General features: G+C 44.2%; 1 protein-coding gene across 2 annotated transcripts; it reads right to left on the minus strand.

Annotated features, from left to right (window-relative positions):
• Positions 1-540: 540 nt before the first annotated feature.
• On the minus strand, positions 541-18,543 carry Cdc7 (cell division cycle 7). 2 transcript variants are annotated; one of them, XM_034509516.2, is made up of 12 exons: positions 18,453-18,543; positions 17,779-17,961; positions 15,492-15,575; positions 15,135-15,270; positions 11,579-11,672; positions 11,353-11,495; positions 10,388-10,637; positions 9,719-9,814; positions 8,707-8,882; positions 7,790-7,872; positions 3,480-3,629; positions 541-1,087 (listed from the first exon to the last, which is right to left on the minus strand). In XM_034509516.2, the coding sequence occupies exons 2-12, from the start codon at positions 17,873-17,875 to the stop codon at positions 696-698; spliced, it is 1,701 nt and encodes a 566-aa protein (XP_034365407.1). In that variant the 5' UTR covers positions 17,876-17,961; positions 18,453-18,543; the 3' UTR covers positions 541-695. The 2 variants fall into 2 exon arrangements, with proteins under 2 accessions (XP_034365407.1, XP_076793922.1); XM_076937807.1 differs by lacking the exon at positions 9,719-9,814.
• Between the last annotated feature and the right edge of the window lie 5,120 nt (positions 18,544-23,663).

Consider the following 23,663-nt stretch of genomic DNA (forward strand, 5'->3'; position numbering starts at 1 on the left):
GATGCTCCCAGCAGACCACAAAAAAAAAAAGGCCAGCAATGTCCCCAGTTCTGTGCTCACATCTCTCTGTGGCTGTTACCTAATTAAAGGTGGTGTGAGAAAATATGAGAAAAGCATTTCTGTCTTATCAACAATACACACATTATTGGGCTCTGAATAGAAATACATTTAACACTTAGTGAGGCACCCAGAAACTGCAGTAAGACCCTGTAATGTACAGTGACTGTGTTAGGCGGTGACAAACATCTCTGCATAACTATTTGTTCATCTGCACACCTACAGGAAAGGTCACCCTTTCCTACACACTACCAACAGCCAATCCCCCCATGCACACAGTGTAGACCACACACTGCCTTGGAAACAGTACTTCTCCCTCATTTTCTCCCTGTCATATCTGTTAGTTTTATGACCTGTACCTTGACCCCATGCATCAGGCTAAGTAAGGTTGCAGGCAAAGAAAAACAGGACACTAAGCATCTGAGTCTACTTGGTGGTTTAACTCAAAGATCTTGTTAAGGACTCCCCCAGGATCTTTAAGAATTCTTAATCTGTTTACAATCTGACATCAGAGCAAATATTATAATCTTAAAATCCGTTATTCATTCTCTCCAGGACTCAGATGCAAACAGCCCATGATTATCTACCTGCCCCACCTCACAACACACAGCAGCAGCAGCAGTGAGTAGAGAGCCCTCTCAGGAGCACATATCTTTAAAGAATGGATGTAATAAGGCTGTTTCTGCTGTTATCCTTGAGGCTGGGTTTAGATCCAGAAGTTTATCAAGCAGGTCATAGGCTTCATCGGGTACCGAGTCCCAGCCTTCTGGGTTGGCAGTACAGTCTCGGGGATGACTCTGACAGCCATCGCTGTCCCTTCTATACAAGGTATCCTCTGAGTGCTGTGCTTGAGCAGCCTGTACATGGGATGCTTTATGGTCAGTGTTCTCGGAAGCAGCAGGATCATGGGAAATATCCCCTGGAGGATCAATGGCTGACTTGGGAGTGGTAGAGTCCAGACCCCGTAGTCTCTCACAGAGTGCTCTCAAGTCTTGTGCTGGGACTTCTTTGCTACACAAAATTGATTTGCCTTAAAGAAATAAATGTTCAACACATCAGAGGCAATTCATGAAAACCAAGTAAGTCTAGTCATGTGCCTTATGGATGTCCTTCTGTATCTGAGAGGAGATAGAGGACCTGTGCCACTCTTCAGTTGTATTGAGCCTCACAGCTGAAAGCCAGACTAGAAAGCGGGGGAGAGGAGAGAGGAAGGAGGGACTGCTGTGCTAGGCCCGGCTTTACCTGACCGCCAGCTTCTGTAACATTTACAAGCTGCAGCTCCTCCCTTCGTCCTAACCTGCAACCTCTGGGCCTCATGTCTCTCCCAGGATGCCCCAGTGTTAGGATTCTGAAAGTCCTTGTCAAGTTTCTGTTATAATCAGAAAAACTGAATCATTACTTTTACTGTCATAACTAATGAGACATCTCTGTCTCACCTCTAAGTCTGTGAAGATTAAGAAATTTTGAACTCCTCAAACCTATACATTTCCCAGCACACACACCAGATATAGTTGATGTCTGTTGTACTAGACCTCCCGACCCCCTATTACTTGAATAGTCTAGACGCCATAAACACACACATTTTAGCACCTGACCAAGAGTACATTTGAAGTATTAAGGGAACAACCTAGTGAACACATTCAGCGAGGATAGTTGTGCCAGGCATTTGTTTCAGTTTTCCAAGTTCTCTTTGAATTTACTCAGTACCATTCAGCCAGTGTTTAAGGCCCACTGCAATGGGGCAGGAAAGTCAGCACATATGAAACAGCGGGTCTGTGGGCAGAGTCTTCTGCAATGAGCTCAAGGTCGTAAGATCTGGCTGAAGTAACTACAGATGCTACACTAGAAAAACCACTAAACTGTCGCACAAAATAAATAAATAAATAAATAAATAGATGAATAAGTGAATAAATGCACTATAACAGCAAATTCCCAGAAGGCTTTGTGTGCCATCAACAAACTTGCCCCAGAGATTTCTCATCAGATGTTACTTCATTATAACTTTATCAATGACAGAAACTCAAATTCTTTAACAAAATGTTTTGTTACTGGCTGACGAACTCCAGATCCCCCCAACCTTATTGGAAAGCTGTTTGCTGGGAGGTGGAAAGTTTTAAGTGTCTGAGAACATGCATGTTCTATTCTTTGTGGTGTAATACTAATTTCACGACAACAATGTTGCATCTCCCTTGCTTGCATCATTTCAGCCTATTAACCTCAAAGGGTTCTTATACTAGGTAAGAGGCACACAGTGCAGTCGGTGCTGCCGACATACTTCTGTCAAGCCTGTTTGAGACTCTCCTGAAGACCTCCATACAGTGTTCTGGCACTTCAGACCTGGGCAGCTGGTACTCCAGAGCAAAGGCCTTTCAAAGCCATTCTAAGCAGAAGGAATCCTAACAAGTATTCCCATTCTCTAAACTGTATTTTCCATAAGTGGGTAAGAGTGGGGCAGATGTATGCAGTTCTTAAAATTGGTTAGTTAATTCTGGTATGTATTCCTACTTAAGAACTGCTGGTCCTGGGGCTGGGCACATAGCAGCTTAGTTACTTCTGAGGTAGGCCAGCTGAGAGTCTGTTCATATGATCCACTGACCTTCGGGAAGTAGCAACTGTAATCCTACCTGGAGAGTAAACACACACATCCTTGCCATTTAAGTTCGGGCTACCAGAGCAAGGCTGAGATGATTCTCAGGCACCCCACAGAGTGTGTTATTGCAGTCAGCCTGTGTTGCTAACATTTATGCTCATGGGCTGAGGGTGGTATCACATATCTGTACTATAAGCACTCCAGAGGCAAAGGCAGGAGGATCCCTGTGAGTTCCAGGTGGGCCAGAGGTACACAGTGAGATCGTTTCAAAAAACTAAAGAAATTCCATGTATGTGTGCATACACGTGTGCACACATGACAATACACCATAAAAGATCTATTTCTTCTCTGCTACCTTAACCACACAGACACCAAGGGCTAGTAAAACACATTTCTGTTATCTTCCTTCACAGTGATCCTTACTTCAGTGCCAAATACAATGCTTAATATACAACAGCTTTAATCTTACTATTAAAAATGTATAGAATACAAGCTAATTGCAATGGAAAACACAGATTACAAAGCTGACTTCTGGTTAGTTGACAAAGAAAGGAATGTAAAGTTCAGCCTTAAACACTAGTGTGAGCACACAGCGCTCTGTAGTGTAAATGACTGTCCACTCTTTACACACCAGTCACTAGTGCACTGTGTGTGCTGGGCATACAACACTCTATTTGTAAACAAAGTAACTGTTTTCAAGCAAATGAATGATTTCCTCGGGTATATGACTTATGAATACTGAGTAAGTTTACTTGTGAGGGAAATTTTGTAACATTTATTTAGCAATTTATAGGCGACAATCAAAAGCCTTGTTCTAGAATTTAAAACTTACCAAAAGCTTCAGCAGCCTGAATCGTTTCCCTGGATCCTCGAATTGTCATGATTTGAGCCAAAGCAGTTAAGTCATCACTGGCCTTGTAAAATGGGTACCGCCCACTGAGCAAGGACAGGAATATGACACCTGCAGACCACATGTCAATCGCTGTGACAGAAAACATAGGTTAAAAACCAGCCTGGGATTCTCAATGTATGATCACCTAAACCAGTAGCTGCAGAACTTTACTGAGAACTAACATCACCTTAGAAACCTTAAGTTATGACACACAGGCTCAAGTCCACAGGACTCCCTTTGAAGAATTCTGGGACAGACATCTAAGTTCTCAGGAGATTCTAAAGCACAACCACCACGCTAACTCAACACTCCTTCTGTAAAATGGTTTCTCTCTTGAACATGCTGGTATATTAAGAAATATTTCATCATTAGAAGATTGTAAATAAACATACATTTTATAAAATCAAAGGAAATTCAACAATAGCTATTAGGGAAGAAATCTGGATGCTTTTCAAGATGGCGACATGATAGTATAGGCAAGTTCCTTTAGTGAGACACAATGAGCATTAACACCAGTGCAGCTACAACCCTGGGTTTAAGCCCAGCACCCAAACAAACAAAACCAGGCTGACTTGACTCTTCTCCTAACAGCCTACTGGTAAGTTAGTGGGGTTCCCCTGGCCTTGACTCTTCTCCTAACAGCCTACTGGTAAGTTAGTGGGGTTCCCCTGGCCTTGACTCTTCTCCTAACAGCCTACTGGTAGGTTAGTGGGGTTCCCCTGGCCTTGACTCTTCTCCTAACAGCCTACTGGTAGGTTAGTGGGGTTCCCCTGGCCTTGACTCTTCTCCTAACAGCCTACTGGTAGGTTAGTGGGGTTCCCCTGGCCTTGACTCTTCTCCTAACAGCCTACTGGTAGGTTAGTGGGGTTCCCCTGGCCTTGACTCTTCTCCTAACAGCCTACTGGTAAGTTAGTGGGGTTCCCCTGGCCTTGACTCTTCTCCTAACAGCCTACTGGTAAGTTAGTGGGGTTCCCCTGGCCTTGACTCTGTCTCCTAACAGCCTACTGGTAAGTTAGTGGGGTTCCCCTGGCCTTGACTCTTCTCCTAACAGCCTACTGGTAAGTTAGTGGGGTTCCCCTGGCCTTGACTCTTCTCCTAACAGCCTACTGGTAGGTTAGTGGGGTTCCCCTGGCCTTGACTCTTCTCCTAACAGCCTACTGGTAGGTTAGTGGGGTTCCCCTGGCCTTGACTCTTCTCCTAACAGCCTACTGGTAGGTTAGTGGGGTTCCCCTGGCCTTGACTCTTCTCCTAACAGCCTACTGGTATGTTAGTGGGGTTCCCCTGGCCTTGACTCTTCTCCTAACAGCCTACTGGTAAGTTAGTGGGGTTCCCCTGGCCTTGACTCTTCTCCTAACAGCCTACTGGTAAGTTAGTGGGGTTCCCCTGGCCTTGACTCTGTCTCCTAACAGCCTACTGGTAAGTTAGTGGGGTTCCCCTGGCCTTGACTCTTCCTCCTAACAGCCTACTGGTAAGTTAGTGGGGTTCCCCTGGCCTTGACTCTGTCTCCTAACAGCCTACTGGTAAGTTAGTGGGGTTCCCCTGGCCTTGACTCTTCTCCTAACAGCCTACTGGTAAGTTAGTGGGGTTCCCCTGGCCTTGACTCTTCTCCTAACAGCCTACTGGTAGGTTAGTGGGGTTCCCCTGGCCACTCAGTACTGTTCTTAGTTTCATTAGAATCACTGTCTGCTCCATCAACATCTTCTCCATCAGTGCTGAGGCTCCTCAGCATCCAATCTCTTTGCTGCATATTCTCCTGTGTTGGGAGCCGACTTTAATCAGAAAGCGGCTAGAAAGCGGCTAGAAAGCGGCTAGAAAGCGGCTATCAACTTTGCAGCCATCTGGAGCCATATACCCTGATAGAGACTTGTTTTTCAACAGCCTACAACAGCTGAGCACACTCTGATAAATATCTTGTTTATCCCACATAGCTTGTTTTGCTGTTTAGTGACCCCAGCTGCATGGTGCACGTGGTAAAATGTCTTCACCTGTGTTCTCCTGCTCGTGCTTATAAATACCCAGGATTTCCTTGTAATAGTGAGTCAATAGGAGAAGTCAATAGGAGAAGTATATAGGTGGTGGTCAGTAGGAGGTGTGAATATAGTCTGTGGGAGACAGTAAACAAGACTTGACCGCACACCCTGGCTTGTCTCCATTCTTCAAGTCTCTCCTCCTTCTTCCCCCTACTCTCTCTCTTGCTAGACCCTGACCTGCAGAACAGAGCGAGCTGTTACACTCCTGTGAGGAGCTGACAGAAGGCGGCTATCATCCTTGCAGCCATCTTGAGCCATATACCCTGACAAGAGACTTGTTTACAATAGCCTACAACAGCTGAGCACACTCTGATAACATCTTGTTTTAGATACCCAGGATTTTCCCTTGTGAGTGTGAGACTTAAAGGTGTGACTTAAAGGTGTAATTTAGAGATAAGACTTAAAGGCATGGCTTAGAAGTGAGACATATAAAAGGCGAGAGGCAGACAGAAGAAATTATTAAGACACTTGTACTTGGAAGAGTACTTGAGACTTTAGGCAGGCAACTTGGAACTGGGAAAGAGACTAGCAACTTAGAACTAGGATTAAGATTTGAGACTTGGTGCCGAAGCCCAGGACCTGAGACTTGGTACTAGGAACTAGGGACTTGGGGAGATGAAGAGAGACTGCAGAATAAACGGGATTGAATCACACTCTGTCTGGTCTCCATTCTTTGCGTCCGTCCTCACTCTCTCTCTTGCTGAACCCCTACCTGCAGACTAGAGCACCTTGGGGCAGTGTGGGCTCTAACAACTTAGCCCCCAAGGCTTTTGGCAGTGTGGGTTCCAACTTTGATAGAGCAGTCCACGACATTTTGGCCCCCAAGCGTGGGGCAGAGCGGTTCTCAACATTCTCCTGTACAGTTCCATCCTACGCAGGATGCTCAGCTGTGTTTCCACCCTAGCTCTTTCCCTGAACTTCAGACTGACTTTTGGCTCTGTAGGACATTCCATATAGATGCACCACAAATCTCAAACCAGCTATGGCTCAGTGCACTTCTACCTTTCCCTATAACCAGGCTCTCGTTCATTCTCTCTACCTTGTTTCTGGGCACACGTCCATGTCCCTCAAGCTAGTACTGCAAACATTCTGAAAACCTTTCCTTCAGTACACCCTGTGAGGGCTGACAAGCAGCACCTTCTAGGCATGCTTGTCATTTGCTCACCTTCATTTTCATTCTTGTTACAAATGCCCCTCAGGCATTCGTCACCCCTCAGCTGAACCCCTGCAGGACACTAGCCTGCAGAATCTATTCTCCCTGCCTTCTAGAACACAGCCATTCTGTCTCTTCCTTTCAATGGCATCTATGGCCCACAGTCCAAGTGGTCATTCTGGTGCACAGAGTCCATCTCCTGACTCCCACTTTGTACTAAGCAACAGGATACTCATGGTTTCCTCTGCAACTTGACTCGGCTACTTCTTGAGTTCCTCAGGTCCTGCTCAATGCTAATCTCCAACTCTATAGTACTTCCTCAGAGGTGCTCTTTTCTATCACATGAACCTCCTTTCATAACCCTTTGGATAACACACGCTCATCAATGCCCTAAGTGTCATCAGCACGCCTGACAAGTCAGTTTGTACTTATGAGCTTGTGCGTCCTAACAAGAATCCAAACAGTCACACTCATTTCACACCATTAGCAGCAGACAGGTGCACAGTGAATCCAAGTGACCCGCAGGAACCACCTGGACATGAAACACAGGGTCTCCACATCCACTCCATGACAGCAGGAGCCACCTGGTCATTTAACTGGGTGTCTTCTAGGCTCTACAACTTTTCGGAGTCTAGAAACCTTTTCTATTTTTCAAAATCTGTTAACTGCTTATTGGATTATTTTCATGGTAGTCAAAAAAAAAAAAAAAAAAAAAAAAAGAAAAACTTCACTTGTACCAGAGAATTTCTGAAGTACTAAGTGTGACAGGTGAGCACTGCGATTCTAACCCTGACAGAAAAGTGACTGAATAGTGTCCCTGACAGCTGATGGCAAGAATTCTCTGTGAAATCATCTTTCAGATAGGCTGAGCAAATGAAATCCATGGGGCAGGTTGGTGGGGGGGGGTCATTTAAAAAAAAAAAAAGCAGCATTAAGATCAGAAGTTCCATAAAGAAACACAGTTTTAGAAGTGGGTTGCCGGGCATCAGTGCTGATGTTTGTACAAACACTACACCCAGGACAAGTGCTCTGCAGGGTGTGGGCAGGGCACTTCTCATGCTCCATACCTGTTGTCTGGTCAGGACACTTCGTCAGGACCTCTGGCGCTCTGAATCCTGGTGTGCCTGCCCTAGGGGCAACCTGCTGCCGCCTTATCAGGAAGAAATAGGACACTTAGTTATGTTAAAGCTGGACTATTAGTAAGGCATAGTGGTGCATGCATTTGATCCCAGCACTTGGAAGACAGAAGCTAGACTAGTCTACACAGATAGTTCCAGGACAGCCAGAGCTACTTAAAGAGACCCTGTCTCAAAAAAATAAAAGAAAAAAAAGAACTATGTAGGCTATTAATTTAGTTTACACAAAATTCTGTCTTGGTAGCAATATAAATAAAATTCTTATAAGCAATGAAAACTTAATGTGATAAACATTTATTCTCCAACCCCCACACCCTGGCCTAACCTTTATGCCCTGGCCTTGTCCCAGACAGATTTCAACACAGTTTCCAAGTATAAAAACAGATGGTAGATAATAAAAACCATAACAGAAGATATAACTCAACAGGAATTCATATAAAAAAATTTTTTTTGGAGTCCTGAGTTATTGATATACTCATTCACGTGTAGATCTGAGTTAGTTAGGAAGAAACTATAAAAAACAAAGCCTGAAGGAAACCTGGAGGCTGCAAGAAGCAGCATCACTTGGTCCTGGTTACTGAACTCGGGCAGGTACAGAGGACAGAAACAATACCATCTGCAAATGAAGGTCTCCAGGGCCCCACCCACCCAGCTGCACTGAGCAAATGTGATTTCCAGAGAAAGTGGTTTCCCCCATGAGTGCGTGTCAAGTTATCCACTCATGCACTGCTGTGACCAGGGCCCATGCTACTCCCTTTCACTCACAAACCAATATGCCACAGTTATTTCAATAGCTAATCTTGTCTGGCCGAATGCCATGACTCTCCTGCACCATAGGAGCACGTTACCTTGACAGGCAAACGCTGCAGACTCTATCTGTCCCATAGCAATCACAAGTGAGGACAGCCGAGCAGGACCGGGCAGTTTCTCTCATCACACTATTCACAGCTTTTGTAGAAATGGCCGTCTTTTTTGTTGCCAGCTTTCTTGATATTACATCCACAGTCTTTGACTGCTTGATGATCTGCAAAAGAAGTTGTGACATTTAACATGTTGCCTTCAAATGTAAGCAAGCATGGTAACAGCAGAGTCAGAAGCATGGACTTCATTCAGAACTGCTGATGGTACCACTGGAATTCCAAGTCTATGAAAACATTTTAAGGCCACTGGACATGGTTGCACATGTTAATAACAGCACAACTAGTGAGACTGAGGCAGGAGGATTCTAAGTTTGATGACAGTCTAGGCTATGTAGTAAAACCCTGTGTCATTAAATAAAAAGTTTAAAGACTTTTTGGGGGTTTTCTGCCAAATAACATTAAAATTTACTAATTAGCTTGGTAAACATTTAACACTTCATTGAACACTTCCTGATACACTAGAGAAACATTATAACAGTACTAACAGTTACTAATCACTAAGGTCTGACTCCATGTCACAACTGTAACCTGTCCTTACACTGCCTAGGCCAATCTGCTGTCACAGGGTACCTAAGGCAACTTAGAACCATCCAAGCTGAAGGCACTTTACAGGAACCTGTGCGCTACTGTGTGTGTGTGTGTGTGTGTGTGTGTGTGTGTGTGTGTGTGTGTGTTGGAACTGTGAGGTCCTATGAGCTCACAGGGTGAAGTCTAGCCTTGTTCTGAATGTTCCTAAAAAGAAAGAACAGCAATAGATAATCAAAATAAAAATTTCCACCAAAAAGAGTTCAGAAAAAGATTAAAGATTGAATTTGGAGTAAATGCTTGAAGTAGCAATACGTTCTGCCAAAGCCAAGCTAACACACGCTACTCTAGCGGGTCCCTGAGCCCGTCAGTGTGCGGCTGACTGAGAGCTGGGCCATGAAGCTACATTACTTACTTTCTCTGCAGGGCTCTCATGTGAAATGGAGCTGTGTATATTGAAATTTCTTTCTCCAAAAACAGAGCGCTGGACAGAAAGGCCTACAGATCCCTCCTACAATACCAACAAAAACAAGAGAATTAAGGGTCACATCTGTAACACTTTCTGCCAGCTGTCCTCTGCCACAGTTTTGAAAGACTACGTGACAGCCAAGACATTCTCAGGCACCAAACACTGTGAACGAAGACACAGTCTAGGCAAAACTCCACCCCCACACATCACCACAGTCCACACACACAACACTGAAACTCTCAAGGCCACACACTCAGGTGCTTCATTTGCCTGGGCAGCCAAAATGGAGACAGACACTTCCGAATTTCCCCTATCATAATGATCTTTAAAGGGAGAGAAAGAGAGGAGACAACTAATTTAAATTTTGTAACATGGAATTTTTGTCTTATCATATAATGTAATCTCTAACTGCAAACCATAAGCTGAGAAAGTAGAAAATTTTAGTTTAGAGTGAAACTGATTCAGTAACACTCTTATTAACTAACCAACTAAAATGCATAACGTAGGTTTGTAAAAAGCTTCTTAATCACAAGTGCTATCCTAGTATTAGATCTCCCTCTGTTGGCAGATGGAAACATTCTTAAATGTTCTTATTGAAAATGTAAAAGGTAGAACCTTTCCGTCTTTTCCTTGCTTAATGTGAATTTGTGTGTTTGCGTAGGGTCTTTTGACAGAAGTTTTGGTGGTACATTGCTGATCCACAGTTTTGGGTGCCGGGCGACTCAGTGGGCCCTTGTGTCCAGTGACTCCGTGATACTTGTTTCGTGAACAATCTTCTTGCTGAGCTTCAGACTGGACAAACTTGAGCAGCTCTATGTTTGTGTCACGTGTTCCTTGGGCCAAACCGAAGTCCACCAAGGCATACCTTAGAAGCAAATCAAGTACTGTCACCCTCCTACAGCGATTCAATCTTAATAACATTGTAATGCTGTCAAATCACATTCAGAAACTGTAATTCATTCTAAAACAATTAAGAATGTATATTCCTTAAAAAAAAAAGAAAAGAAAAAAAAATTCCCAAGTACTTAATAGCTAAGGCTGACCTTGAACCAACCAGCCAAGCAATGTCTGTCCCCTCCTGTCCTGTACTGAGCGAGGCAGAAGAGGACACACAATAGTGGGGAAGATGGCACAACAGTGGAAATTTCTAACTAAACAATAAGAGCTGGGGAATACTTTTAACTCCTTACCACACTAAGTCTGACACACTTAGATAACAGAAATGGTACTTTCAGCTTATAAGGTCTCTTCTATATATAATCAACAAAAATACTCATATAACAACTTTGGTTTTCAAACAGAAAATGGATTATGTGGTCCAACGTTCTCATTAAAACAAAAATAGAAAGCCTAGAAACAAGGGCTCAAAGGTCAAAACAGGCCAGATTCCAAGTTCCTTCTAAGTGCATATCTCATGATATGCATCGTGTTACTGATACAGTTTTACTTTCCTCATTCTATTTCCTCTCCCCAGTCACAATAAAAACATGAACAGAAACAGTGTCAACACTGCAGTCTTAGAGATGGACTCCACAGCATGAAGTCAACTGTTAACGTTTTCTGGGATTCTTTGTACTTACTTTTTCAGGCGTCTATTGTATAAAAAATTGCTGGGCTTCACATCACGGTGAACAATACCAAATTGATGAATCCGCTTCAAAGCTATGAAAAGATTAAACATGTATTCCCGAACTTCTTGGAAGGAAAGAGAATTCAAAATGTCCTAAAATAAAGTTATGAATGAAGTCACAAAATTGTTTCAATTTGAACATATAGCTGATTAAAGCTCAAAACTATTAAACCTACCAAAAAAGACTCGTGTTCCAGATACGGCATAGCAATAACCACATGATCGTTTTTTCTGAAGCAGTACTTAACTCCCATGACATTGTCTTGCCCCCTAGTGGAAAATGCACAATGGACTTTAGAGGGAACATCGAACACACTGTAACTTAATACCTTAAAAAAAGACTTATTTTAGCAACACATATGTACTTACTACTAGAAAATGCAAAATCACATTCATGAATATAAGTATTTAACTGACATGCAAAAGATAAAATTTTGAAACTTAAATAGCACCAGTTTCAAGGTTACTATAACAATGCAAACATGAGATACGACTAGTAATAGATTTTAACATAAGTAACATTCATTGTCCGTCTCTATGACCAGCCAAGCTTTGGTCTAAGCATTTTATACCTAGTAATAAACTCAATCTTGTGAGATTCTGACTCGCTCAGTCCTCAATGGGACATCTCTAAACAAACCTCTCCTGTCAGAGCCCAGAGAGCTACACAGAAAGAAGAACAGAAGATTTAAAAGCTAGGCGGAACGGATGACTCCAAGGAAACAGTGCCTTCCAGATACAACAGGACTGACACGTGCATAAACTCATGAAACTGGGGCAGAATGCACAAGTTCAAGCCAGATGGGGTCCCAGCACGGTGGGGTAAGAGGGGTAAAGACATGGGCTCCTACCTCTAACCAAGAAACTATCCTGCAACTGACACCAGCTTGCAAAGGAAAAGTTAGTTTTCTCTAATAGAGTCTCACTAGGCATTGACCACCCTTAAAGGTGGGCCCATGTCCAGCAGCAGATGGCCAACACACAACACAAGCAGAAAAAGGAACGACGTATTTTTATAAACACACATTGTTTTGTTTGGGGTCCTTTTTTGGTCTGACTGTGTGTGTGTGTGTGTGTGTGTGTGTGTGTGTGTGTATGTGTATTTCTCTTGTGGTTTTTCTTTCTTTTTTGATTTTTGAGACAGAGTCTCTCATGTAGTCCTGGCTGTTCTGGAACTCACTCTGTATACCAGACTGGCCTAGAACTCAAACATCTGCCTGCCTCTAACTCCTGACTCCTGAGAGTAAAGGTGTGTGCCACCATTCCTGGTCTTCTGTCTTCCTGTCTGCTTTCTAAAGGGAGAAAGGGTGTGGAGTGGAATGCATGGAACAGTCCTAGAAGGGACTGGAGGGAAGGGAAACCATGACCAGAATATACTCCATGCAAAAGTTTCTCAATTCAAACAAACAAAACAACAAGCCCCTAGTCGCACAACCCCCTCAGGGGAAAGGTCACTTCCACTATTTTTACAACAAAATGAGGTGAGGAACTAAAACATCTCCAACATCACAGAAGTTGCTAAATCACAAAAGTATGGTTTGAATGCAGGGAGTTTCCTCTAGATATGTATACTGCGCTCGCTCTATACGCTAGACCTGTGTAAAAGGTGGGACTTTCAAAGGAAGGAATGTAGCTATCCATAAAATAGGAAAACCTGACAAGGAAGCATCTAAAACCAGCACCACCTCATGCCTTTTCCTGTTCACATAATGGAAAACAAAACCCTAACCAAGCAACCTAAGGAGAAACCTCTTACTCTGGTACACAGTTCCTGTACTGGCTAGTTTTGTGTGTCAACTTGACACAGCTGGAGTTATCACAGAGAAAGGAGCTTCAGTTGAAGAAATGCCTCCATGGGATCCAAAGGTAAAGCATTTTCTCAATTAGTGATCAAGGATGGGAGGGCCCATTGTGGGTGGTGCCATCCCTGGGCTGTGGTCCTGGGTTCTATAAGAAAGCAAGCTGAGCAAGGCAGGGGAAGCAAGCCAGTAAGAAACATCCCTCCATGGCCTCTGCATCAGCTCCTGCTTCCTGACCTGCTTGAGTTCCTGTCCTGACTTCCTTTGGTGATGAACAGCAACGTGGAAGTGTAAGCTGAAAGCTGAATAAACCCTTTCCTCCCTAACTTGCTTTTTAGTCACGATGTTTGTGCAGGAATAGAAACTCTGAGTGAGCCAGTTCCATCAAGGCTGCAGCTCTGGAGCAGCTGGTCACAACACATCCACATTACGGGCCAGAAAACTTTCTCCTGTTTATACAGTCCAGGATCCCTCCAGGGAGTGATCCTGCCCAGTTACAATGGGTCTTCCCACACCAAATAACCTAACCAAGATAATCCCTCAAAGGCTCAGAAACTGTATTTATTCTAGAATCTAAATGATCCCTCACAAGTGTGCCTGGAGCCTTGTATCTACATGATTCTAGATCCTGTCGAGTTGAAAACACATTAACCATGACATCTTTCAAAGTGTAAAACCAACTTACAGGGAAAAAAAAAAGGAGTGGGGGTGGGGGGGAGGGAGGTATTTTGTTTTGTTTTTTTTTTGGTCCTGAATCTCACTATAGCTCAGTCTGGTCTAAAACCTCATGGCAATCCTCCTGTCTTGGCCTCCCAGGAGTTGAGATTAGAGGCATGCCATATTTGGATAAATGTTTACGTACTTGATGACAAGCACAGTTCAGGAGTAAAATGAAGATGCAGAGGATAATAAATGTGTCTGGAGGATACGATATGTACATGTCTGGATGATGATATATACATGTTTGGCTTGAGCAACTAAGGAGATAGATGGTGGTATCTTCTGCACCCAGGCAGATGAGAACATTTACTGGAGTGGTTTTTTTCTGGCCAGGGAAGGCGGATTAAAATTAAGTAGCATATGTGCACATCCATGTGTGGGTGCGATATACAGAAAGACAAATATCACATGATCTTATTCATGTGAAGATGCCAATGAAGCTGATCTCATAGAAGTGGAAAGTAATACAGATCACTAGAGGCAAGGTTAGCAGGCAGGGGATACAGAAAGTTGGATGACAGTTATGCACTGGTTAAGAGTGACAAGGTCTAGTGTTCTGCCACACAAGACTGGCGAAAGTTCAGAACAACTGATTTATACATTTCATCTGAAGGTTTGAAGCACGCAGAAAAGATAAATCTTTATAGAGATACAATTATTAGTGACTCTGATTTGATCATTATACATTATCTGCGTGTATAAAATCATTACATCATAATCTGTAAATTTAAGAAATTCAGTCATTAAAGTGAGCAAAGGACCAATCGTGCTGCTAGGAGAGACGACGACTCAGCACAGGACAGGTCGTCGTGTCCAACGCTGACAGGAGTAACCTAGCAGAGAGAAGCCCAAGGGAAACATACGCCACATGACTCTGCTCTAAAAAGACACATTAGACAAGGCTATCAGAACTGAGGCATCAAACAGTTCTTCACACTAAGGACAAGCCCAGACCATAAGCCAAGGCTGATTATTGACCAGGAAGGAAGGTTATAAAATGCATGGAGTAAGAACAAGATGCCAGGCTGGGCCTTAAGAAAAATCCCCTGTAAAAGGATTAATAGTAATTTAAGCATCACAAGGTCCAGGGCAAAGCATTAGCCAAGAACAACAAATAACTGTTGTTTAGCCCCAGTCTCATCAGTCCTGTCACGCTTCTGTAACTACTACAACCACACGTAGCCCGTCCCACTGAACTGCCTTTAGTGCCTACCCTGCAACCGTCAGACACTGGAGCTCTGCTGCGATCCTCACAGGATGACTTGTGGGAATTAAGTGTTTCAGCGCAATTTTCTCTTCACGTCCTTCTTGCAACTGTGCTGTGGCCAAATAAACAGAGCTGAAGGTGCCTAGGAAGGAATCAAGTAAACATTCTGTTAGGCTTAAGGATGCGAATAAAGACAATTCTATTAAGAGATGACACAGTGTCTTAAAGGCATACTAAGTTGTGACTATTTTATCCTAATATTTACTACTTTTGTTCTGTCTAAAGGAGAAAACTTGTTATCATAGTTACTACATTATTATGGTTTCAATAGTTTAACAATAGTAGAACATACCTTTAACTTACCTTCTCCGATTTTGTCCTTAATTTTGAACACACTGACAAGTTGTGGCACAGCTTCACAAAGCTCCTTGATATCTCTTTTAATACCTACAGAGGAAGTGAGAATCTACAGTCAGGGTTTTGTTGTTCATGTTGGTTTGGGTCAAGGTCTTTTTACAGCCCCAGCTGGCCAAGGCTTCTGACCCCCGACCTCTGCCTCCCAAGTACTATTATAGGAATTTGCCACCATTACTTACCTTATAATTTCTTAGGTTAAAAAATAAAAAGCCTGATGATAAATACAGCAACTGTGTACTGTACTAGAGGAACACACTAAATCCGTACATAGCTGGCCTTTAAAGCTGAGTGAGGTGGCGCTGTGATCACTAGACGGCATAATCAGGGCACCACACGACAATCTTAAACACAGCCCCCTTCAGCAGAGACAAATCTCACAGGCTGGGAAAGTTTTGTGCACAGAACGGTCAGTCTATCCTCAGAACGACAGTCTTCTAAGGTTCTCTAAAGAAGTCATGTCATGTGTCCCCAAAGTCAACAGCATCCTCTATCTCAGACCCCAGGAAAACCACTAATTTTAAATAAATATAGAAGCATGCATAGCTAAAATAAGTGGAAGCAGTAACATAAAATCTAATAAACTACTGACTCAAAAAAAAAGAAGCATGTAAGAATCTTCAGGTTCTCCTGCAGAATGAATGGAGGCCGAGATGAGCTCCGCTCTCATAATCATCCCCAAGTCGGAGGCCTCTTCCCCGTGAGCGCATGCATTCTCTCTCTCCTCACACAGCTTCTCTCCCTGCAGCAGTGTGCACAACTCAGGGCTTGCTACTCCACTCGTAACACTTCGTCTCTCAGATGGGGTCTTGCTACGCAGCTCAGGTGGCCTCAAGCTTGTAATCTTCCTCCTCCTCCTTCCTGAATGTTGTGACTCGGGGCACAGGCTACTGCTTAGGCCTCAAGCCTTCAGCCGTCTGATGCTGGCAGAATGAGAATGAACATCGTGCCAGGCTTGCTGGCAAACATCTTTAATCCTAGCACTAGAGAGGCAGAAGCAGGCATCTCTCTGAGTTCAAGGGCAGGCTGGTCTACATACCAAGTTTAAGGCAGCTAGCTGGGCCTTACAAATCGAGACTCTCAAAAAGGAAAAAAAAAAAAATTTTTTTTTCAGATATGGAAACCTAGTCAGAGAAGTTAATCGTTTGCTCAGCTTCAGAGAGGTACCACTGATGCTTGCAGACACTTGCACAGTCAATACCTTTAAAAATGAACAAATGAACAAGCTGGTGCCGGTGGGCTTCTCCGGGAATTGAGTGTAGGAAAGAGGAGGATGTGCTTGCTCTCACCGCTGTCACAAGGGTACGTGCCTATACTACTAGGTACAAGGAACCGGGTGGCAGAGGGACACCTCTGAGTTTTAGCCAGAAGTCAAAAATACATGATATGCTTTTTAAAATGGGGTTAAAGCTTTTGGGGGTATGTAAATAAAGTGTGTATCATAAATTAAAAGTCAAAATTGGAATCTTTTTGGGCAAGCCTAAATTTTCTTAGGACAAAGACAATGGCTTTTAAGAAAAAATACAGCCAATTGGAATTTTGTTTAAAAACATATATGTTAAGTGAGCACTACCACATGGGTACTGTGCAGTGTGTAGGAAGAGACACCCCGTTTCTTGGGGCGAGGCTGAGGAAGGGTTGAACTCCTGATCCTCCACCTCTGCCTGGGTTTATGGATGTTTACTGCCATATCCTGCTGAAGGGACACAACACGGGAATTATCAATCACCTTCTAAACCTAGTCTGTGCTACAGCTACATTTCACTTCAGGAAGACTAGCCACATGGTGCTGTATCCGTTACAAACATTCCATTAGGTTCTGCCTGTGAATTCTGTTTATGAATCCTTAATCCCTTCCCCGCCAATTCCTAAAACCAGGCTTTATACAGTAAGGCAACAGTGGGTCTGGAAGAAAAGTCAACAAGCATGCTTCCCTAAAAGGCTAATATTTGGACCTAACCAAGGTCCTCTAAAAGAACAAAGCTGGATTCCAATCCTCTTAAAATTCGATCCAATCCCAAATCTGGATCTCACCATATTACGTGGACATGTAAAATCCTATGTAAACATACAATTCAGTTTACAAGTCAGGTGTGTGTGGCTTTTCTGTTTATTTCTCGAGTGTAATTTAATTACATTTCTTCCTTCCCCTTTCCTCCTGGTTTTTAATAAATTAGATTCGGGCTGGCTGCCCGTGCGACTTCAGAACCGGGCAACTGTGGCACTAGGCACATACCTGAAAGTTTGACACTCTGCTCATGTTTTTTTAACATGTCATCAGCCGGACACCTGTCACAGCCACGCAGAGAAGAAAACGCCATTGTCTCCTCCATCTGAGTCCCCAAAAGAGGCTTCCCCTACACACGGCTGGAACGCAACGAGCGGGCTACGGGGTCATGTGCACGGGCGAGAGCAGCAGCTGTGGAAATCACAACATGGTGAGAACGGCGAAGTCGCTCACCCAAGCGGGCACGCACCAAACCACCTGCCCCCTCAGGAGCAAACACTAAAACCCGCACCATATGTCCAAGTCCCCGTCACCGAGGCGTCGCTGCCACTGGCCTGCGGCGAGCACCCCCGCGGGGACAGGTGGAGCGGGCTGCACTAGGGACCCCCGGGGGCTGAGGGGGAGGGACAGTGGTTCGCCCGGGAGGAAGTCACTCGCCAGGACGTGGCCCTCCGCCCGAACTGAGCCGACCGTGGGCGGCTAGGTGCCACCGGAGGGACGAATGAATGAACGGGGCCTCCCTGGGCTAGCGCGCCGGGCAGACCGTCCGCCAGCGCCAACGGGAAGCTCAGTGCGCAGGCGCAACTCTTCCCGCCGCGGGATGCTCGCAGGGCGACACGATCAGGAACTCGTCCCCGGTCCCTCGCCGTCCACGGCTGTGGGACAAACGGTCAGAAACTTACGGTTCACGGAAGTTAGGACATCCGCGGTAGCTGCCTCCCAAGAGCGTCCCACTGAGCAGGTCCGCCAAATGCGCATGCGCGATTCTTCCCGCGCTGCTTTGAATTGCTCATGCGCATTCCGAAGCCCTCGGCGCCTGCTCAAGAGGCGTGGTCTTTCAAAGCGAGGGGTTCGGGAAGAAGGCGTGCCGCAGTGAGAGCTCAGTAGTCCACTGCTAAACCAGGGAGCCTGGGGTTTAAAAAGGCGCCGGGGAGAGCTCGCCCCGTCCTTGGCGGTCTGTCTTGGCCTCACACTGTGGTCATAGCACGCTGGACACTTCTTGGGTAAAAGGCACTTGGTTGAGTCTGGTTTTACTTTTCTCCACTAAAAAAAAGTAACCACTGGTTCTTGGGGATCTTATAGTAGAGAGAGCTGCAGTGTATGTTGATCATTTATTTAGCTGTGATAATAACTGGTGAATGAGACAATCAAAATGCTTTCCCAATTTCGCGTCTTTTTCTTTCTTTTTTTAAATAACCCACTAAATCCATATGCATGGGTGTGGAGTGAGCCACTGGATTATGCATGGAACTCTTACCACTGGTTGCATCTCCAAAAACAATGATCCCTTCTGGCCTGGCAACTACCACTGCCAGGGCCTCAGTAAGGGACAAGGCCAGGAAATCATCTCCGCCGTCTATGCTTGAGTTATGGCCCATCTTGTCCAGGTAACCGCACCTACTGAGTGCCATACCATAGCCAGAACTTCACCACCCGCAGCTCTGACATTCTTTTTTGTTTTTGTTTTTCGAGACAGGGTTTCTCTGTGTAGTCCTGGCTGTCCTGGAACTCTTGTAGACCAGGCTGGCCTCGAACTCAGAAATCTGCCTGCCTCTGACTCCCAAGTGCTGGGATTAAAGGCGTGTGCCACCACTGCCCGGCATAGCTCTGACATTCTTAAATGACAGCTCAACCCCACTAGAGCAGCCTAGCCCAGAACAGAGAGACTGCCTAGCTACAGGTTGTAGGCATCTTTATTCAATCAATAATTTTTGCTAGCTCCTGGGATATCATATTGTGACTTTCATGCTACAATCTGTTTACATGGCATACAGGTGTGTATGTGTGCGTAAATGCATACATAGTGAAAGAATTTCTAAGGAGTTGGTATTATTATTACCATGATTAAATCAGTTAATACAGTGGAAGACCACAGATATTTTTTTACTTTAGCATTAATAATAAAGAATTATGGGTAGTGTATAGTTCTTTTTTTTTTTTTTTTACAAGAAAGCCCCAATTCACCTTTTACCCATGAAAAATACATTTACCTTATGATCTTCCACAAGGCACAGATGGAGAAAATATGATAGAATTATATGCCAACTTTATTAGTCAGGGTTCTCTAAAGGAAGAGAATTGACAGAATGAATGAGTGTGTGTGTGTGTGTGTGTGTGTGTATGTGTGTGTGTGTGGTGTGTGTGTATGTGTGTGTGTGTATGTGTGTGTGTGTGTGTATGTGTGTATGTGTGTGTGTGTGTGTGTGTATGTGTGTGTGTGTGTATGTATGTGCTATTTATCAGAGTAGCATGCATCATGCATGCTGTGGTCCAGGTTGTCCAACAATGGCCATCTCCTGCTGGAAAAGCAAAGAATCTGGCATCTTTACTAGATGTCTCAGAAGTCCCAATATGCTGCTGGTGTCCCAGGGAATTCCTAGAGAGGTTTACATTGGACTTCCAAAGGAGTGGTTCTAACACGGTGATGGAGTGCCTCAGCGTCAGGGTGGATGGACTTGCCAGTGAGAGCGAAGGAAGCAAAGAAAGAGCAAAGCGTCCTTCTGTTACTTCTGACTGTGTGGGCTGCCAGCAGCAGGTGTGGCCCAGATTCAAGGTGGACCTTCTAATCTCAGGTGATCTGGATTTAAAGTGGATCTTCTACCTCAAATAAACAAACCAAGAAAAATCTGCCAAGAGTGACTAGATGCTTGGGTTTCAGTTAATTCCAGATGTAGTCAAACTGAGAATCAAGGTTAGCCACCATACTCTTGTCTTTGTTAAAAGCATGGCTGAGGGTCTAAAGAAATGGTTTAGTTGTTAAGAGCACTGGTTGTTCTTCCAAAGGACCCAGGTTTAAATCCCAGTACCCACATGGTAGTTCACAATGGTCTATAATTCCAGTTCCATGTGATCTGACAAACATCCATGGAGGCAGAACACCAATGTAATTACATTTTTAAAGGTTTTTTGTTTTTTTTTTTTTTGTTTTTTGTTTTTTTAAAGCATAACTGGATAGTCAGTGAGTCTGAAAATAAGAAGGAAGGGAAGAAACTAGGAATGGTGGTCATGTTGTAATTTCAGCACTTGGGAAGATGAGGCAGGAGGATCACCACAAGTTTGAAGATGACCTCAGCTCCATTAGAGAGACCTTATTTCAAAGACTTAAAAAAGAACTTAAAAGGTACAAAAGAGCTGTCACAGGTGTGAGTCGATGGTAGAGCTCTTTACTCTCAACTACAAGGCCCTGAGTTCCCTCCCTAGTACCACTATGAACACACACTCACACACATACACACACTCACACACACTCAACACATACACAGTTTATCCCCAGGTCTCATTCAGTGCTAGAAGTAGCTCTCTGTGACTCTTCCTCCAAAGCAAGGATCTCAGAGATTTATAGGGAGCCAGTGGGAGACCAAGGTCTTCTCAAAGATTTTGAGTTATATACTTTGTGTGTAAGTGTATGCACACGTGTGTGGGAGTGTGCATGTGTTTGTGTGTGCATATGGGTGGAGGCAAGGGGATATTCTCAGGTTTCATCATCTCTCAGGTGCTGTCTATATTATTTTTGTTGAGACAGGGTCTTTATTTGACCTCAAACTGTCCAACTAGGCTAGGCAGGCTGGCCAGCAATCTACAAGCTCCACCCACCTCTGCTTTTCTAGTATTGGGATCACAAGCTCATGCACAAGCCCTACTTTTAAAAATATGGGTTCTTGAGGTGCAATTCAGGTTCTCACTCTTGTAGGTCAAGAGCTTTGCCAATGGATCCATCTCTCCAGCCTAAGCTATACACTTCAAGAATATAGAGCTCTTGTCTCTTGTGGTCATTGCATAGCTAGGGAAGTAGCTGAATGTGGGGACCAAATATCAGAAGACAAAACAGAGACCCATAAATAAGAATCATTAGTGCCTTCTTAGATACAACATAAAAGAGGGCATTTCAAATATCAGCCTTAAAATTAGAAGTAGAAGCCAATATACAGTCTGGTATTTGATCCTAGAAAGAGACAAAGATCATCTAACCACTCCTCTATCGGACGGAAATCCTGTCTCCAGGATGGTGTTAGGCTTCAGTAATCAGAATTTCTGGTCCCGTGAATCACATCTGGAACTTGTCAAAGCAAGTTAACTTTACAAGACAGCTCCTTGTGGCAGCACCCCTGGCCAGATGCTCCTTCTGTTGAATTTCCACCATCCTTTCCTCTTGAATAGTCAGTGTGATTATAAAAATGAGGGGAACATTCCCCTAAACCTCAGGTTGTCCTTGGGGCAAAAGTGGAGAACATAATGAAGTTGCCATAAAAATAACTAACAATCAGCATTCCAAACGCTCTCGTTTCTTAAGCAAACGGAAATGAATGTGGCTATGTATTTATATTTGCTCTTCTATAGTGTGAAATTAGAAATCCTTTCAACAAAAGTAATAGAAAAACTGTTCAGTTGCAAGGCCTGCAAATCGGTTGTCGCATTCTATAAGAATCCAAAGTCTGAGACTATTTGACTAGGCCTTCTGTCCCAACATGGATTCAGTCAGTAAGTCATCAGGGTGTTACCTCTGCCTGTTGTGAATGAAGCAGTGTGCTTTAGTTCATAGCTCTTTCTACAGTAGTGTTCTAGCAAGCCCCATTGGCAGACAGTGAAGCATAGGGCGACAATTTGTAACCGGTCAGGCCCAGGAGGGTGTACCCCATACATTCCAAGAAACCACCTGGAACGGTGAGAAGGGAACAAGCTGTAACCAGGCTCCACCTCTGTGGTTCCTGTTTATTCCGTAGTATCAAAGCCCTCAAGGTCATATGGATCCTAACATGGAAACACCCAAGATAAAGGGGTAGGAGCTCCTGGGTGGATTCTTTTTATCTCAATGCCAGTAGTCATTTAACAGCAAGTGGTAGTAATAACAGAGGCAGGAAATAGGCTTTAGTCTTGTGGCATCCAGGGAGGTGAACTTGGTCCTCATTGTGTAATGTAATCATCCCTTAGCCTCTTGCTTTGCATCGGGCTTTTAGGATCTCTGGGCCTCAGCTTCATTAGTCTTCCAAATGAAACACTGGCCTGATCAATGATTTACACACATAGTGCCTTGCCATTGAATGTCTTCAGGCCCCACCTTCCACTATCCACATTGCACTTTTTCTTCATAAAGATGAATCTAAGATACAGGGCCAGGAGTTGCCTACTTTGTTTGTTTGTTTGTTTGTTTGTTTGTTTTTGTTTTTGTTTTTGTTTTTGTTTTTCGAGACAGGGTTTCTCTGTGTAGCCCTGGCTGTCCTGGAACTCACTCTGTAGACCAGGCTGGCCTCGAACTCAGAAATCCGCCTGCCTCTGCCTCCCAAGTGCTGGGAATAAAGGCATGCGCCACCACTGCCCGGCTGCCTACTTTCTAAGATGCACCTTTCTGTGTGTAGATCCACATCTGGTGTAGTCACATCTTTCAAAACCTACTTTATTAAGGGTTCTCAAATGCTTCGACCCTGCTTCTAGCCCATCGTCTAAAGACAGTGGAGAAAAATGGTAAATAGGACACGGGGATGTGGACCTGGTTAGAAATAGTTCTTTGGGGTGATGCCAAAGGCTTGTGCAGGCCAAGATCTTTGGAAAACCAGCAAAGGTGAGAGAGAGCCTGGTTAAAGCTTGTGTGGTTTCTTGGAATGCATGGGGTGCACCCTCCTGGGCCTGACCTGTTACAAATTGTCACCCTATGCTTCACTATCTTGGTCAGGATACCAGCAGTTCAATTCAGTAATGTCAGGATATCAAACATAAATCAGCAATGGCAGCATGATGCAGCAGAAGCCGCCAGGCCTCCACCTAATCTGCAGAAGTGACCAGGAACAGCCAGAATGCCAGGAGCTCTCTGCCATGCCTCTCTCAATGAAGTGAAGATTAGCAAAGCCTCGAGACCAACAAAGTATTAAATAGTTAGCTCTGCAAGTGCCCTGTCATTG

The sequence above is a fragment of the Arvicanthis niloticus genome, chromosome 7 (assembly GCF_011762505.2).
Source record: "Arvicanthis niloticus isolate mArvNil1 chromosome 7, mArvNil1.pat.X, whole genome shotgun sequence".
Lineage (NCBI taxonomy): Eukaryota > Metazoa > Chordata > Mammalia > Rodentia > Muridae > Arvicanthis > Arvicanthis niloticus.

Bases quoted from the DNA above. Each gene is read 5' to 3' on its own strand.
- Cdc7 (XM_034509516.2), bottom strand. From the start codon at position 17,875: ATGGAGGAGACAATGGCGTTTTCTTCTCTGCGTGGCTGTGACAGGTGT. The intron at 10,638-11,352 runs GTAAGTACAAAG...TTTGCTTCTAAG, and splicing joins TACAATAGACGCCTGAAAAA to GTATGCCTTGGTGGACTTCG. The intron at 7,873-8,706 runs GTAACGTGCTCC...CTTCCTGATAAG, and splicing joins TGCAGCGTTTGCCTGTCAAG to GCGGCAGCAGGTTGCCCCTA.